The sequence below is a fragment of the Pygocentrus nattereri genome, chromosome 30 (genome assembly GCF_015220715.1).
Source record: "Pygocentrus nattereri isolate fPygNat1 chromosome 30, fPygNat1.pri, whole genome shotgun sequence".
Lineage (NCBI taxonomy): Eukaryota > Metazoa > Chordata > Actinopteri > Characiformes > Serrasalmidae > Pygocentrus > Pygocentrus nattereri.
This window is the reverse complement of record NC_051240.1, coordinates 5930972-5949650: the sequence shown is the minus strand read 5'-3', so window position 1 is coordinate 5949650 and position 18679 is coordinate 5930972. Positions and strand designations below refer to the sequence as shown.

The following is an 18679-nucleotide window of genomic DNA, read 5'->3' as shown; positions in this document are numbered from 1 at the left end:
GCCGGTTTCTTGAACACAGATTAAGTTAGGAGTCTAAAATCCCACTTAGACTGGTCAATTAGTGTTTGAGAAACAAACAAGTGTATTGTGGTCTACAGTGTTCAATGCAATGGTCTCCTAGAGAATTACAGCCTGAGCAGTGAAATATATTGTATAATCGTTATTGCACAATTGGCCTTTGCAATATTGATACCGCAGAAGGCTGCAACACACAAAAGTATGCATACTGCATTTGTTTTCACTGTTCTGAGCACCACAAAGAGGAGTTCCACCATTTCCTTGAAATGCAAACAGTCATTTAGAGCGGTTTGGTGTTCTGCTCCACACTACAGAAACTTACCGAGTCAGAATTGTTCATAGTGTTTGTGATAGGAACCAGACATCCACCTCTAAAAGCTCCCTCATTGAAATTATGGTTACACTGAGACACTGTTTTACATTAATATTGAAAAGGTTTTGGCCTAAAACACTTTAAAATCCATTCTTGATGGAGAGATTCATGCAGAGCATTGTAAGGAAAAATAGTAACCAAAGAAAACCACTTTACAGTTCATTGTTACAATAATTGAAAATTATTGGCTATTGCAATACAATAGCAATTCCCTTGTCTAGTACATCTTATTAAACCTAATTATTCACTGCTGAATTTAATGTAGTGCTTTTGATCAATAAAAGTGCCAAAATAAGAAGCACTTCAGGACCCTGGTTTGAAAACCCAAGATGAGTGACTAGCCTTGATGAAACTTTTTCTTTGGTGTATATTTCCAAAAGTATTCGCTCATCTGCCTTCCGCCCTGGGCTGTGAAGCAGTGGCACTGTTATCTGGCCTGATGGTGCTCTATGCAACATGGGATGAGTTGGAGTGGTCCAGAACTGACCATTCAACATCAGTACCTTACCTCACGAACGCCCTTGTGGCTGAATACAATCAGATTCTTAAAACAATGTTCAAACATCTAGTGTAAAGCCTTCCCAGAAGAGTAGAGGCTGTTACTGCAGCAAAGAAGGACAAACTCCTCTTCATTAATGCCATAATGAATAGGCATCTGCATACTTTAGACACATCTTCTGATAGTAATGTAGTTTCTACCACTCAGGCCTGCATGCAGCCTGGAATATGTGTCATTTCTTTGAAATGGATGTTGGCCCTCACTTGTTTGTGTTGATGCCCTAAAAAAGATTTTAAAATCTTACAGCAATAGGACGGTGGGGCGTGCTGGCAACTAATTTTGCATCAGCCAATCGCTTGTTGCCTCAACCTGTCCATCAAACTGCCATCGTTGTCTGCACATAAATAAAGTGGTGATGAAAGACTGTTTAATATCTCAATGGAGTAGGGACAGGAGGCGGGTCTGTGCCGCATTGCGTCGTCATTGGCTGCCCTGTTTTAGTCGCAGGCAACATCTGTAACCGGATTGGCTGTCGCAGACGAATGATTGACATCCACCCCGCCCACTCCCGCCTCTGTAGTGGAGAGGAAGAATATAAACTTGTGCTTGTGAGGCGGCATAGTGCACTCAGTTCGTCTGATAGCTCAGAAAAAGCCCAGAAAATGCAGGGGCACCGATTTGTTATGAATAAAATATCCTTTTTAGCCTTCCTAGAGTCGTAAAGCCTGAGAAAAAACCCACTGAACTGTGCTTTTAGTCGAAAAGCTGAGCAAAGATGCGATAAAAACGTTCTGGTTCAGAAAGCAAGACGGACCGCCACAAATAACCTCGTTCTGGATGATATAAAACATAATTTAATACTTTTTTGACCGGTAAGTGAGTATCGACTGCTAAATTGTCGACATTACTGCTGTTTTGCCTCTTTTAGTACCCAATCCTGTTGTGGTGAAGACAAAACTGAAGCCTTTTTCGTTATTCGCCCGGTTCTTGCTCGAATATTGCCGTTCCACCTTAAATGGCCGCAGTTACACGCAGCACCTCAGGAACCAGCAGGGGACTGCCGCACCATTTAAGGTGGAACTGGGAAATTCAAGCAAGAAGCTGACTTCAGCTTGTCGGGTTAACGTCAGTTATATCCTGGTTAGCTTAGCTAGCGTTAGCTAACCAAGTTGTCAACATAGTGTTGTGTCAGTTAATATTACAGCCTGCTTTCGGTGACGTTGGCCGTTATTGTGGGTCAAATGTACTAAAATAACGAGCTTTTAGTTGACATTGTGTAGTTAGTGATGTGGGAGAGCGAGCGCTGTAGCTGTTAATGTTAGCGGGCTGGCTAATTAACGTTAGCCGACTTAGCCACGTAACGTCAGCCTGGTTAACGTCGGTTAACTGCTGTGTTCCTCAGTAAGACCGAGCGTGTACATTTTCGCCGTGAATCACATTTAGTGCTCCAGCAAACCCATCTCAGGTTATCTGATAAGGGAATACAGACACATCGGATGTTTGAGAGGAGAAGAGAGAAGCAGTAAACCTCAGGTCCTCCGTCTTACTCCTCTTAAATGTGTTAATCCCATTGCGCTGTAAATTGAGTCTTGGCACACTTGGTTAAACTCATTAGCTCTTTACCAAACGCTTCAGCGGGTAAAACTGGGGAACTGGAGCAGAAAAACGCTGAAATGTGCAGTGCAGGAGGGCTGCAGGAGCAGGACTGGCGAAACACTGCAGTCTAGCACTGTTTTCTAGCTGGCTTTCCAGTTTTGGTTGCTCGTTTGCTCTGACACAGTTTACAGAGCAGGTGTCCATCTCTTATGAACTGCTCTGCGGTTCAGAAATATGGTTCTTCAAGGAACCATGAGTTATGGAACCATTTCATACCCAGACGGTTCTCTGCACAGTGAAATGGGACTTCATGATGGAGAATGTACGGAGCTCTAGATGGAACCCTTCTGGAGATAAATATATAGCACCAAAAATGGTTCTGTGTTTGTTACAAGCTTAACAAAAGTTTTCCCCTTTCTCTCATTAGGTTTTCATAATTAAACAGTAAAACGTGCACAGCGTTGATTTAAGATGCCAGACAACTGCAGAAACACTGCCAGCTGTACAGCAAATGGCATTCATGCCTCTGGTGGCTTTGAGCCGAGCTTTAGAACAGCAGTTTTCTGTCCAGTTCCTCTCCGTTTTATGTTTTTCTGCTCTAATGCACCCGATTTGTTCCAGAAAGGGCTTGATAAGTCACCAATGGATTGAAATTGGGTCAGTTGGAGTAAGAAAAACTCTCAGTATAATTAGTTATTCGTTTATTTTTCAGTCTTTAGTCTTAGATGTCGCTGTTGTCTGAGCAGAACCTCGTATCTCCACAATGGTAACTTTACAGGAGAAGGAAAAAACCTACTTTACTTTTAATGTAAGTCAATGGAACCAGACATATTTATAAGCAGTTTGGGCTGTTTCTTTAGGCCCATTCATCATGAGAGTTTAACACAATATAAAGGACAAAGTGTTTTCAAATTATGTAAAAAAAAAAAATCTGGAAAACAACAAAAAGAGATACGAGGTTTTGTACCGACAGCAGCGTTACGTAGGCAGCTTGTCCTTAGCTGAAGAACCATCTCTTGTTGGAACTGTTTTTATGTTGAATGCTGTTAACATTTTGTTTCATCAGTTTCATCAACATATTTTCATTTTTCCTTTTTCCTGTCCTTTAGCGCACGCTGCCTGAATGATGCTGGTAACTGAACTGTTTGATGAAAATATTGGCTAGTTGCCTTTAAACGGGTGCAGTTTGGCGATAGATGTAGGTTAGTTTTAGAGTAGATTGATTTAGCTGTGCAGTGTCCAGTAGTGTCTAGGGGTGGCAAATATGAGTGTGTTTGGGGTCCCCGTTTGTGTGTAAACAACATTCTAGCAAGGATATTTCCAGATGTTCCCGTGGCTGCACATCTGTTTGTACAATCAGGTACCAGAAAGACCGGGGCAATGAGAGGAACTGGGATTCCTGGAATGTTTTTCCTCTTTCCGCATAGACTAGAACCTACCTCACTTTCTGTTTTTATTTATAGTATGATGTGTTTTCCAATAAGGCGCTTTTGGTTTGTCTCTTATTCCACATTTTATGTAGAACTGTAACAATTACTCAAAAGGAAAAGAAATTACACACATTCATACCTGTCACAGCTGCTCAGCTTCACCAGACACCTGGATCAATTAAAGGATGAGCTTCACAACAAATATTACAAAGTGTTTTTGCTAAAATAGAAAGGTTGTTTGCAGACAAGTGTATAAAACGTTAATGTATTAGCTTGAAAAAAACTGTAAAATCAGTTATTATTTATCAACATATTAGTAAAATCAACATATTTACACGTACCCACACATTTATCCTTCAGCAGTTTAGCTCCGCCCATTCACATTATAAGGAGTGTTTCAGCCTGGGTTGCTGTTTGGCTGACCTGTATTTTGCCATATTCAATCAGAGCAGTTCTTACAGTAATGGAAATAGCACATTTAAAGGATCAAGAGAACTTGGAAATAGTCATGTAATAAGTTTCAAACAATTAGCTAGTAGGACATTAAGGCCCTCAGACTGACAGCCCACGTTCACTGTGCCATATGCATTGTATATTTTGCCATATGCATTGTATGGATTGTATCCATGTATCCATTGTATCCATGTATATGCATTGTATGGATTGTATACAGATTCATTTTTGATAGCTTGGACAGCGCAAAAAAACAAAACATCAGTTTTTTAGCAAATCGGATCCAATCCACCTTTGGAGGTGGATGAAAAACGATTCCAAACATTTTATTTATTTATTTTTTTTTTTTTACAGCCGCCTCTCAGTCTGAATGCTTTGGCCACTCAAATCGGATGTTAAAGTCTTTTGTGTCACTTGCAACACAACAAAAAAAACGATGGTGTCAAATCCAGTGTGACTGAAGTGCTGGGGGAAGATTGGCAAAGATTCATGTTTATGCCAGAGAATTTGAAGAGTTTTGAGGGTGAGATGTTGCACCTCCAACTCTCCCGAATCTGTGTTTGAAAATTGCATCACCAGTGTAGCTACGTTGTTACGGCGGCAACCCATGCAGATAGATTAGTGACGTCTGGACACGCAAATCCGATCCGAACACTTGAAAACAATACTGTTGACAGTCATCTCGAAAGATCTGATTTGCTTTCAGTCTGAACACAGCCTGGATAACTGCAGATAATAATGAAGCTGTAGAACACCATGAATTAAATTACACTACAATGAATAGACACAATCCATCATATTTCAGTGGTGGAGGTCAAATCTCAAGGCAGATAAATTGAGATTAACAAAGTTCGTTTAAATAGAAAATTACAGTATGTTATGAAAACGCATGTCTTTTGTTGTATAGCCTTTTAATACTAAAATCCTATTTGTCGAAGTTATTATTGTATGTAAAATAACTAGGGATGCACCGATATAGGAGTTGTGGGCTGATATTTTGCGTGTATTTATCTGCAGATGTGGATATGTAAACATTTGTAGGTTATTGTTGATCAGTTAAGACCATGTTTATCATTTGGCCTTTTTAACGAGTCATAATTGGTTAATTAATTAAATTAATTATATAATCAATAGTAACTGCCCAAATAAAATGATTCCTTTCCCTTGTGTGTGTTTTCGTGTTTCTACTTCCACTTGAATTGATGTCATTTTGCTTTGCTTTTTTTTGACTTTCATTCACCTTCACCAGTCTTCCCTTCAGCCGTTTTAAGAATGAAAGCCTCTGCGGCACTCTTTTATGGAGCACTTTGTTTTTATTGTTGATCGATTGAAGAGGAGCACTGTATTTATCAATGAGACAGACTCCTCCTTCTTCCCCCCTCTCCGCTGCCTCTCTGCAGTATTTCACTGAAGCAGCTAAGCTGTAGACACTCCGGCTCTTTGCCAGACACAGGCCGCCTCGCCACTGAACCTGAGAGGCATTTCAATCGCCTGCAGAACTCCCAGTGCTGCCCTCTGCTACTACCTGTCAAATCTGCTTTTGGCTTCCTGTGATTTGCTGGGAGTGTGTTGTTTTGGCAATATAGTGTGTGAGGACGTGGCGTCAAGTCTTGTAATTCCCAAATGCGTGGCTGCGCCTGCCATTGTAGTGTCTTGCATAACTTGAAGTACACTGATGCGCGGTGTATTGTTTCATTGTTATTGCAGTATTTCAGCCATCGCAGTACTGATATTGGAAGGCTGTATGTAAATGAGCTCTCAAAGCAACATGTAATATACATAAATATTTTACTGTGATGTGTAGGGCTGGGTGTTGAAATCAGTGCTTTTGTGGAGCAGGAAGAACGACTTCAATACACCCTCCCAACTCTAAATTCTCCGGCATAAGCCTGAATCTTTGGACCTCTTTTTGAATCCCAGCACTCCTGTCACACAGGATTTGACTTCATTGTTTGTTGTGTTGCAAAAGACACTTTTGAAATGCATTTTGAGTGTCATGAGCATCCAGACTGAGACACGGCTGTGAAAAATACAATTGGAATCGCATTTCAGTCCACGTCCAAACGATGTGGATCTGCTAAGCAAAAATCGGTGGTGATATTTTTTTTTTTTTTTTTTTTTTTTTTGCTGTCCAGACTGTCAAAAATCAATGTGGATACAATCTTGATATACGAAAAATCTGATCTAGGTCGTCAGTCTGAGCAAGGCCCTAGTGTCCAACTAATTATTTGAAACATTTCCATATCATTCAACATCAAATTTTAATATTTAAGTAGATAAATTGCATTCCTTGTTCATAACTTTACTGCCTCTTGATTAAGGCCTGTTTACCCTGAGTATTTATTTATTTATTTATTTATTTATTAATGAATTAGGAAAAATGTGCCAGACAATGTTAGCCATCTGGCTGATTTTCGACTGTTGTCCCTGAGGCCTGACATTAGACCAAACACTTTAGAACATCCTCCACCCTTGTTCTCGAGGAAAACCTCATTCTACGTGAAAACACAGTAATGTGGAGTTCCATCGACTTGTACAAGAGATGAAGGTCTTTAATGAGCGATAAGGGTGTTTTCATGTCAGTGGGTGGGATTTAATGTGCTCATAATGTCTTTCATTAAAAATAAGCAAACAGACTTTGTTTGCTTGGACTGCAGCCATGGCAACAGATTGCTGGTTGGTCAGTCTGGTTTTTAACACATCTGTAAAGCACTGAATTAATGTATATGCATTTTTTAAAACATTGTTTTGGGTCTTTTATTGCGTTTAGCAAATTAGACTTGGACTTGGAATTTCGTTGCCTTGGCTCAGAGTAGATCAGGGAGAAAAAATAAATAAATAATACAATGTAGTGCATATGTAAACATGCATATCAGCAGATAAATAAATCTTAAATAAATATATGTACAAGAGACTGAATTGCACTGCAGTTCCCATGTATGAGGTAATCAGAGAATAGAAAGAATTGGAGCAGCATGTTATTTAGAGTTCAGCAGTCTTATGGCATGTGGGACGAAGCTGTTTCTGAATACACCTACTTCCAGCACCTCACTCTCTACTTTCAAGCTTTAATTTGAGCAAAACTATTGGAGAGAGGTATTGTTGAGGAATCAGTTTCAGCAAAGAGATCTGTGCTTGTATTTGCCTTTGTGATGCGGTCCAGTCGTGGTCCTGGGGGTTGGCGACATGCGGCTGTTTTACTGCCCTGTCGCGGCTTCGCAACAGAATTAGTTTTTAGGTGAAAATAAAAAAAAAACCCTCCTTTGCAGCAAAATAAAGCTCTGCTGATCATTCAAACACAGTTTTAATGATAAATGGTCTTACTTGCTAATTAATGTAGAACTGCTAATTCACCCTTTTAAGCCTGAAGATTGGTATGCAGACTGCTGGTCCCCATGGCAACAACATACTTGCCTTGCTAGTAGCTAACGAAAAGGGGAAGAGAGAGATTCAAGATGAACGTTGATCGTTTATAATTACTTCAGTTGGATTCCCAATACGTTTAATCTGCTGAGTGAGAAACCGTCGAACACTAAAGTCACAAAGCTGAATTCTCATTCACAAGCTTGTTTGAATTGTCCTGTTACACCTTAAGTTGTGCAGTGGCACCTCAGAAACGGGAGAATTCGAACCAAAATCTGACTCCAGCCTCATTAAAAAACCAAACGATGACAAAGCTATTCTAAAGTTTCCTGCTGGAGATGCGAGAACAGCAGCTACAGCTGAGCTAAAGCTGAAAGCAGAGTAAAGTTAGTCTGGATTCTTGTTTAAATGATTAATATTATATTATTAACATGTTTACAGCCCAAATGGTCAAATGGACATAAAATGTTGCGGCTCTCAAGGTGGTTTCGTTTTTGTTGAAAGGATAAAATGGCTCTTCTTAACATTTGGGTTGGTGACCACTATTCTGGGTAAATGTTTCTATTAAATCAAGGCCACAGAAGTAAACTGTTTTCTGGAATTGCGGTATGTAGCAAAAAAAATCACAGTACTAGTATTTTGTCCATGTTGTGCAGCTCTAAGCTAAGGCTTTTGTTTTGCGCCTAACTCGTGCTCTCTCTCTCTCTCTTTCTCTGCCTTTGTTTTCAGGTTGGCACAGACGTAGGCTCCACAATGGTGCAGAAATATCAATCCCCTGTACGCGTGTACAAACACCCCTTTGAACTGGTCATGGCGGTAAGTGTGGCCTTTTCTAACCAATCATCCGTTTATTGTCCTCGTGTGTTTTGGAAGCAGTGAAAAGGTCATGTGCCAGCCGGCCTGTGTTGGCCGCTGGAGGCCGTAGAGTGGAAACGTGCTATTTCTTGTAAATCCTAACCTTTATGTAGATGATTGTGCTTTTTTTTTTTTTTTTTTTTTTTTTTTTTTTTTTAAAGCCCTGAATGACCCTATTCGCATATGTGTTTAATGGTCCCACCCCTGGCCTTGTTATCACACGCTCTGTCTGCATGGGCTGCCGATATGTTTTACAGCAGTAAGGCTGCAGAGCGCCTGCTAGTTCCATTTGCAGGTTTAAAAATTCATTGCGCTCATGCTCTTAGCGAGAACACTGGCTTTTCTGTCCTCAAATCTGTATGGAAGGAGCAAAGGGTGGAAAAATGTGTCTTGGAGTGCTGATGTTTAGCTGATCTCTGTGGCTGATTTATATAGAACCTGTTTTCAAGGATCCTGTTTTAAAGAATTTCCAGACTCAGTTTAAATCCTTTGCTGTGATAATTTAGTGACTTGATGATTTTTACACACTAAAATTCTGATAACTGGTAATACCGGCTAATATATAATTGTTTGTCAAAATTGTTCTTTACTGGCTGATCTCAATCCACTGTCTTACCTCCTAAACTCATAGCATAATCATAAGTTTTATAGAGAAAAGTGTTAGAACATGGTAAAAGTTGGGGTTGAATGATTTGGGCAAAATATCAAATTGTGTTATTTCTGACTATTTCTGAATATTGCAAGTGCGCTCTAAATGTGGCCGTTTCTGAAAGCTAAACTCAAGGCTTAATTTTGCCAAGAAGTTTATCAGATTGATTTATCTTTTTTTATGTATGTATTTATTTATTTATTTTAAACTATATCTGTCACATTGAATATGTTTGCTGATACTAATGTGATTATGTAATTTGGGGTGTCCTTAATGGCCAACCACAAGATCTGTTGGGCTCTAAATTGTGGACACAGTCACTTTTCATTCTGGCCACACGTGATGTGCTGATCAAAGCATGTACAAAAGGGTTTCACAGTGTTTTTCCACTCATGACTGGTGTCAAAATCAAAGTGTTCCGTGTGGATGAGCTCCCAGCGGAGTACCCAAAGTTTAGCCTAATGCAAGGAGTTATATATTGTACATCACTGCTGTCAGAACAAAACCTTCTTTTCTCCAGTTTTGTTTTTTCCATTTTTCAGTTTCTGACAATTTGAAAATGTCTGTGGCCCCTGGTAAATTTTGTGATGGATGGATGAAAAAAAAAAAAAGATCCAGAATTATCTGAGAACACGTCTGACTTGCATCAAAAGTAAAATGTTTTCTTTCTTCTGTAAGTCTCACCTTTTTATTATAGCAAATATGCTCTGAGGGTTCATGACTGATCTTCTGATCTTGAAAGAGAAAATATGATTTGAGATCAGTTTATGTAACGCCCAAGTCTTGTTGGGACTCGATAGTTCCAATAAATCATAACACAAACACACCCAAGGTTAAAGCTGAAACTTCAAGTTCTCACCTTCAGGCGACACCAGTAGGGCGTGTATATCTGTGTGCATGTGTGCAACACCCCCTGTGTGTGGATCGGTGTTCACTAAAATAGCTCGGTAACCTGGAGGGGCTTAGGAAGGACAAGGCTTTTGCTGTGGGGTGGGTCACCGCTCTGCGAGACGCTAAATGGGCCAGAGAGCACAGCTAATAAAAGAATTAACTACAAGGCTGTGCATTAGCTTCACCGTGGGAATAATTATGTTGCTCAGAATTGAAACCACAGTTCATTGAAATAATGCAGCCGTTTCATTAGTGAAACTTGTTATATTGCAGTTTATCATTTTAAGTGACATGACATGACGGTCTATTCTTTCGTATGTGTAAACCTTTGAGTAGTACCCAACCTCTAGGTGTTACGGGCTGAGTGGCAGGGGCGAGGGTTGAGATGGGATTGAGCCTAACTGTAGCTAAATTAATCTGTGTTACACTAAGGAAGGTCTTGATTGAAATGACTCCATTTACAGCTGTGCCATCTTGGTTGTGCTGTTGGAGTTGAGTGCTTTTGTAGGCTCAGGCACTTAATGTGTGAAGTTAATGAGCTGTTAAGTTACATTGCATGGAAGATGCTTCCTCGCTGAAGCTGTAAGATGGAGTGTCTGTGGTTCAGGTCATATGTAAAATGTGCTTATTTGTACTGTTGTTAAAACATAGGTGTTTTTTTTTTTTTTTTTCCTGGTTATGTTTCCTTTTTAAAAATCCCGGCTGCTTCTTATACAGAGGTGGGCAAAGTTACAATATTTCTACTTATCTTGATAACGTTGTGTCAGAGAATGGGTTCCTGGGCATATCGTAGACATTGTTGATCCTTAAAGAACAACTGCATGTTTCTTGTTTTATTGAATTTGCTTGCGTGTTGATCTCTGACTCATCAGTATGGGCAGTCGCTTTGATGGATTTGTAGCAGAACGTTTAGGTTTTATTCATTTTAGCTTTATTTGCAACAGACAGAACTTAATTTCTTTGTGATGCTAATCCAGGTGTATTTAGTCCCAGTTTCTACATCTTATAAATTCTAAAGATTTGGTTCAGTGTAGTCTAAAATGTTCTGGTAAAAATGTTCTTCTAGGATTGTTCATGACTCGTTTATAGGCTGTGACCTACTCATAAAGCATGTAGTATCAGGTGAGCTCCTGCTTGCTTGGAATGAAAACCTGCAGCCACACCAGCCCTTTCTGGATAAGATTACGCACCCATATTATCGAATATGTGTGATATCACCCACCTCTGCCTGTGCCTTTTCTTGATGAATGGACTAATAGAAGATCCTGAATTACTAGAAATAGAATCCTGGTATGATCAAGTTAAGGATGTTTTCTTTCTTGGTGTGAACGCATTTTATGTCAGTTTTATGTTTTAACACATTTGTTTCATTCATTTCCTGTTACGGTAACCACCTTCTCCTTAAGGAAGATGCACTGTTAAACACGCCCCAGGCTGAGTGTCCTACAGTGAAAGTGTTTTAATCTAAATATTTTACCCGTCAGCTGGTCTGAGGAATGTTCAGAATGTTCTAGCTTGCATTGCAGCATAATTATCCGAGCTTCTATTGCCAGTTATACTGGACAGAGTTTTTTTTTTTTTTTTTTCTTTCTTTTTTTCTTGACTATCTGTTTTTGTATCTCTTGTGTTTGGGCCACCTTAAGTTGAACTTGCTAACCGTTGAATCCACCTTTCTGTTTCACCTCTTAAGCCTTGCAGAAAGCGTGTGAGAGCAAAAGATTATGGATATGACTGCCGTCTGTCGTCTGAAAGCCATCTGCCTTATGCCACCCTTGAGCAAGCTCTAAAACTCAATGATCTGTGCAGAGAAGCTGAATTTGGCAACTTCCTTATTCCTGAGAACAGAACTGCTGAGTTAACACCGTAACAGTACAGTAAGGGGAAATATTGCAGCACAGCCACAGGACTGCAGTGACTCAAAGCTGGTCCCTGAACTCCTTAACATATGGGGTGGTTTTTACAGCTGTAAAAAAGGACTTGAAGTTGTTTTTTTAAATCAAATTTTAAATCTGTCAAAACGATTTTGAATGTTCACATCATTTGTTGCAGAATTAGTTATTTGAGCTGATTGTGATTTGTTTTCTACAATTTTTACGTTTTACATTCATGTTTATGTTGCCTGGGTGGTCAAGTTTTCATCCTGAGGCTTGAAGCAAAAAAGAAAACGGAGCGCGGTTATTGAGACATGTCAAGTTAAAATTTCTGGTAGTACATGTTTAGAGGACAACAGTGAGTAGTCTTTGTTTTCTTGAACTTCAGCTGTTTCTCTTTTCAGTTGAGAGCTACAAAGAATCTACAGCTGAACTATTAATCAGTTATATCTGGTATTTATTATTGTAACAGGCCTAATTGTGACCTTTTTTCGTCTTTTTGCTTTGATAAAAGGCAGGGAAAATGTAAGTTATGGGCCCTTTTAATGTTATTACAGTCTATTAGACTTTTACTTCTAGCATCTCACACTCATTTCTGTTTAAAGGAACAGCTAGTTTTGGTTTGTAATTTAAAAAGAACCATTTAGGAATCAATATTGATACCATTGTGTCAATCAGAATTCAGAACCATTAGCCAGCTGTTTGCACACCGCATTTAATCCATCCGTGCAGTGGAACAGCTGCATACATGCACACTAGTGAACACACACACTAGGGGTCAGTGAGTACACTTGCCCGAAGTGGTGGGCAGCCCGATCCACAGCGCCCAGGGAGCAGTTGGGGTTTAGGTGCCTTGCTCAAGGGCACTTCAGTCACGTAGTGTCTGCTGAGGGGATGGAACCGGCAACCTTCCTGTGGAAGTAAAAATCCCTGTGGGTAACACTACATTATATTAGAGTACTGTCCATCAGCCAAAGCAGGACTTTAAAAGTGAAAGGCTGACTGAATCAGAAACGTCTTTAATCAGTAAAGATAAGCTTCACACTTATTGATGGGATGAAAGGAAACACGGCAGGACACCCAACTCCAATTCCACATGCTGATCCATTTCTCTGACCAACATGAACACCCAACTACTCTAGGAGCAGATTTCAATTCATTAAAGAGGACAAGCATGACGAACGAATTACGGAGAACCATGTTTGATTTGATGGTAGTTAAATCTCTAACTGAACAGGCCTTGAAATTAGACCACTTCTGCACTCGTGCCGTAAATATTAATACTACAGAAAAGACAGGCTATGAAGACATTTGCACCAAAGCAAAGTGTGATGAGCTTCAATTGACAGCTAGACTGTAAACTGTAAACTTTTGATTTTGTTCAAAATGAAAGACTAAATTAAATTGACTAGCTAACATGTCCTGACATCACAACCTGGATACTTGTAATCATTTTATATTTGGGAAATGAATACCTTTTTAGTTTGTATGAATTGAGCAGAACATCCACTTTTTCAGAAGTAATATTTAAACATGAAAATGTTTTAACCATCTCTCTGAGAACTTCAATGGCAGAATTAAATGGCAGCACATGGCATAACATGTATACTCTAGTTTTCTATTCAGTATTCCAGATAAGTAATTTCTAGTGTGGGATATGGAATTTTCCCAGTATATATTGTGTAAACACTTTCTGATTGCACTGTTTGTGATGAGATGTTCCAACTAGACCAGGTGGAATATTCCACCGTTTCTCAGTATAGTGGTGGACTAGTATCGGGTTTAAACATCACTGTGTGTTATGTAATTCTACAAGAATGCAGTCTTTCCTTCTCAAGTCTCCTCTTATTAATTCAGTCCAGTTCCTTATGGTGATGTCAACTTTTTTTCTTCTCCTCCTTTTTCATCCTTCTTTGTTCAGCTAAATGCCATCACAGCCGGAATACTAGGTTAATTACAACATGTCCCAGACATACAATTGTGTCTCATCGTTGTCCTTTTCAAAATAAGCGTTTGTTTTTGTTATGGACTGCAGTTTTTAACCATAGCCAGATGTTTCTTCTGAGGTTGGGTGAGGAAAGAAGAGGAAGACAAATAACAATAGGACAGGCTAATTTGAGCTGCATTGGTATTATACTCCAACTGCTCGGTAGACCCAAGGCACTAACAAAGAAAGGAGTTAATATTGAGCTATTACAGCAACAGTTTTCCGTCTTTTTAGAGGAAATTGACTTTGTTGTTACAGGATCCTCTGTAGCCCTTAGTATGCGTTCTGTGAAAAGATGATTGTGTCTGTCTGGGACAAAACCTGGGTCAGTCTTTGCTGTGTGGCTTTACTGTGTTTGTCTGTTTAAATTATAGTACTTATTATATTGTTTCTAGCTGAATTTTTTTGTTTGGACACTGTGTCTGCGTGTTGGCGCTTTGTACTTTTTGTTCCTTGTTGTTTGTACCGTGTTGTTCCTGGAGGAACTTAATTTCACTCCACTGTGTACTTGTACATAGATGGAATGACAGTAAAAGCCTTTTGACTTGACTTGACCCTATATTGTACCGCAGGAATTTTTCAACAATAGTTGCACATATAAACAAGGAGCTTACTTATTATTTTTGAGTTATTTTGACTGTTAATAACCAATTTCTTTTTTCTTTTTTTTTTTTTAAGAGAACAAAGCTATGAAAATGAACAGTAACAAATCAAGCATAACCTTTACAGATTCAGAAATACTGTATTGGGATATGATGAACTAAAGAGACTGCATCAAACATATTAAAACATTGGTTGTCAAATGTGTTTTTTTTTTTTCTTTTTTCTTCATAAAGCATGATTGTTCACACCATTTTATGAATTTAATTTCAATTAATCATGTTTTTTGCACAAATTTAAGCCTAAAGAAAGACAAGAGGAAAATTGTAAAAGAGCAGTAGGAGAGCTTAATATTCATTCTCATGCAAATTGCCAACTAATTGCTTCAGATTATTTGAGAGTGTTACATTTTTAATGATTACTTTAAAAAAAAGAAATCATTAAATTGTGGAGGCTTTAATGAGAACGCCTGTACTGGTTTAGAGGTAAAAAGTCCTTGCTGGCTTTCTAAACACACAAAGCAGGTGTTTATTTTTGTAATCATCATTGCCATTCAGTCTTATTAGTTACTTCCCATTGCTGGTATAATTTATTCTAAGCCTGGCCTTTATTTGTCTGGGGAAACGGAGAGCCTGATCTGCCAAAGCACTTAGCAACATGCAAACCAGTGGAGCAGACTTGGGGAGATCATGTGAGTTAGTATGTGCCACACTTCAGTGCTTCCTTATAACATTGGCAATGGCTCATAATTTATGTACTAAAGTAGCCCTGCCCAAGCTCTTTCCTGGAGAAAAGCCATCCTGCAGCATTACTCCAGCACACCTGATCCAACTAACTAATCAAGCTCTACAGGATTATATAAATATTTAAGCTTGGTATGGTGGGGGTAGGGTTGGGACTTGCAATGTTGGCCTTTGTGATACAGCATTATGCAGCTAATCGCGTACCTCTAGCTAATCGTGTTGTTTTTTTTTTTTGTTTTTTTTGTTTTTTGTTTTTTTGTTTTTTTTCTTTCCTCTCCTTCTTTTAAAGCTTAGCGTACTGGCCAGTCACCAGTTGTTTTGATAAATCTAGTTTTGTTTTCACAAATCAAACTAATACCAGCCTGTCTTTTGTGTTTTATTTTTGGGCTATCAAGTGATTTAATATCACACTCTTTTGTGTAGTTAATTATGATTCATTTTATTTGAACAAATTCCATTTAAAAGCAGTGCATTTTACATTTATGGCATTTGGCTGACACTCTTATCCAGAACGACCTACAATTTTATCATTTTACACAGGTAGGCGAAGGTGGTGTTAGGAGTCTTGCCCAAGGACTCTTATTGGTATAGTGTAGGGTGCTGCCCAGGTGGGGGATTGAACTCTAGTCTACAGTGTAGAATACAGAGGTGTTACCCTATGCACTACACCAACCACTGCGTTTTGTTATTGATTAAGTGGGTGTAATCGGCTGCATCAGATTGTGTTCGTTAGTTTCGTTCAATAAAAAATATTTTCCAATTTTTGTCCCTGATGTCCTTTGAGAGCAACAGTATAAGAGTGTATATAATATGTCATATGTAGTCATGGTTCAGCTCCTCCATGATTGTAGCCCCCCTCGTTCATACAGCTCATAGATTCTTCTTACAGTGGAGAATCTTGACAGGAACTGGAGTCCCATTAAGTTGCAGCTTTTATTAGTTTGCTGCTTGTTGATTTATCAGTAGTTTTTCACAAGCTCTGTCCACTATAGTCTGCTGGAACAGCGGAAGATATTGTGCCTTCTTCACTAGTATCTTCCTAAGGTTTTTCTTAAATGTGTTTTTGAGAGAGGCTCTAAGAAAAAGTCTGTCAGATCTGGCGTGTTGATAAATCTCAGAACTGCTCTCACCTTTGAGGTCTTAAGTGTGTGTGTAAATTCTGTTTTTGTTCCAAATAAGAAAACATTGGTGAATGTCTGAGTCTTTGTGGAAAACTGCACAGTTGGGTTTTAAGGAATTTGTTCTTAAGAATGGTTGGTGAAATGAGACCCGTTGTGTTTATAAGCTGTATTTGAACGAGAGGACTCCAGTTGGGTTCCATCATAGCAACATACAGCGTGCTGCAGCTGTGCTTCAGCCTGCACTACAATCTTCTGTGTTTAATATATCAGAAGGCAAGTGGCGATCGCAGTGGGCATACCTCATTAACGAAGAACCTGTTAAACCTGCTCTCGTAGCTCTATGTGAACTTGTAGTCCTGGAATTAAGACCATGGTGTCCTTGCTGAAACCCCTTCAACTCCTGTTCGGCGTCCGCAGAAGAGAGAGCATTAGGACGCTAAGCCTACTTTACCCATTCAAATGAGGCAGCAGTAATCCGTGGGGACAAAGCACCGCTGGCTGCCGTGTTAATGCTCTCAAGCACAGGATGTGCTTGCCTGCCCCAAACTCAAAACATCAGAGTAGGGAAATATCAGATCTGTTCGCATCTTTTGGTCAAATCCTTCTATTTCTGAAGGCCATACAGACAGGGAGCGGCGCTCTGGCTTAAGGCTGGCCTGAGAGGAACTAACACTGATATGTGGCGGGAATTGGGCAAAAAAACTGTAAAACTTCAACTTTTGCAATATGAGTTTACTCAAAAAGAGGGTGCTTGGTGTCACCGAAGGTTCTCTGGGGGCACAGGCAGATTGGTGCAATGACGCAGTAAATTATTATTTTTTATTTTTATTTTTTTTGGCCAGGACATTTGGATATGCAGAATGAGTAAAAATGTTTTGCTTTGAATAAGCTCACACTGTGTGCAGGCCTGGTACAATGGGAGGAAGTCAGCCTGTGTTGACAAGCTGTCCTCAGTTAGCATGGTGGGGGAAGTGGTCATGGTGTCTGTTGTTGTTTTGAGCTGTACGACTAAATGGTTCTCCAAAATGCTCTGTTATTTCTAGTATCCTACATTTACCCGCGCTGTCTGTTCTTCTGGAGTGCTGACGTCAAGCCGAACGCCCTCTGATTTTCGAGAACGGGCTCGGATGTTTTCATTGAAATCCTGCATAACAGCACAGCGGCAGAGTTCATGTTCATTCTCCACATTCTTGTCGGTGTTCCCCGCACCAGCCCTGCTCTGTTTGTGTTGTGATTCCCTTTCTGTGGATTTTTTTCATACAATTGCTTTGTTCCAAGTTCTAGGATTCAGTGCTCTTTTTGGTAGATGGGGCTTTGAGTTTTGTTTACTCTTTGTTTGTAAAAGCTGCCTCTGACCTGCTTTGTTGTGCCAGGTGTCAGTCTGTCTGGGTTTCCAGACGAGCGGATCGCACACCCGTGTTCGATAATGGCAGAGCTTGCCCCTTTCCTGTGTCTGAACTGGAGCAGATGTTTTGGGTTCTTCTTGTTCCGGACTGTTCTTTTTGATCGTTCTTTCATCTCCTCTGGTTAATCCCTTTGGCACGTGCTGTGTGCTTCACCTGTAACCTGCTGTGCTGTGAAATATTTTTCTGCTCCATTATCAAAAGAGCCCAGGCTAGTCCTTTGGTATGACCTTAAAAGCTGTTTCATGTGGTATGAACAGTTGTGCACTCATTCATTAACATTTGAGTATTTCAACTTGTTGATTTTGATAATATTGATAATCTTGTGCGGATAAGTTAGCTTTGGGTGTTTTTATAATTGATTAGAACAGATTATAAATGGAAACTTTTATTGAAATATAACAAGTGCATGTTTTGTTAAATTGCAATTGTTGTTTATTGGTGATTTCACTCATATTTGGTAAAGTGTGCCAAAATACTCAGTTACCTATATGAAGGGAGCCAAAACAGTCCAGTTAAACAAGTGTGCTGAAATCTAAAACACATTGTTTATAAAGAATCAGAATTGTGATGTGATGCTGTGGTGTCTTGATTCAGTGCATTACTTTTACTTTTTTAATGTAGCAAATAAGGCCTGGCTGAAAATGTGCCTTACATTAATGTGTAAGGGCCCATATCATTCATTTGTACTGCATTGTGTCTTATGTTTTATAAAAAGTGTTTTTAATATAAGATGCATTATTTTTACATGAGCATTTCCAAGCTCTCTTTATTCCTTAGACTTGTACACACCGCTGCTGTTACTGTGCCTTTAAGACCGCTCTGAG

The 18679-nt window shown here is 39.4% G+C and overlaps 1 protein-coding gene across 2 annotated transcripts in view; it reads left to right on the top strand.

Moving 5' to 3' along the window:
- The first annotated feature begins 1497 nt into the window (after positions 1–1497).
- The window catches only part of si:dkey-237i9.1 (SEC14-like protein 1), a 60912-nt gene continuing 43730 nt past the window's right edge, over positions 1498–18679 (top strand). For both annotated transcript variants that reach the window (XM_017693040.2, XM_017693038.2), the window contains exons 1-2: positions 1498–1762; positions 8462–8548. In XM_017693040.2, coding sequence (XP_017548529.1) covers positions 8486–8548 — 63 coding nt within the window. In that variant the 5' untranslated portion in view covers positions 1498–1762; positions 8462–8485. The remainder of the gene's footprint in view (positions 1763–8461; positions 8549–18679) is intronic.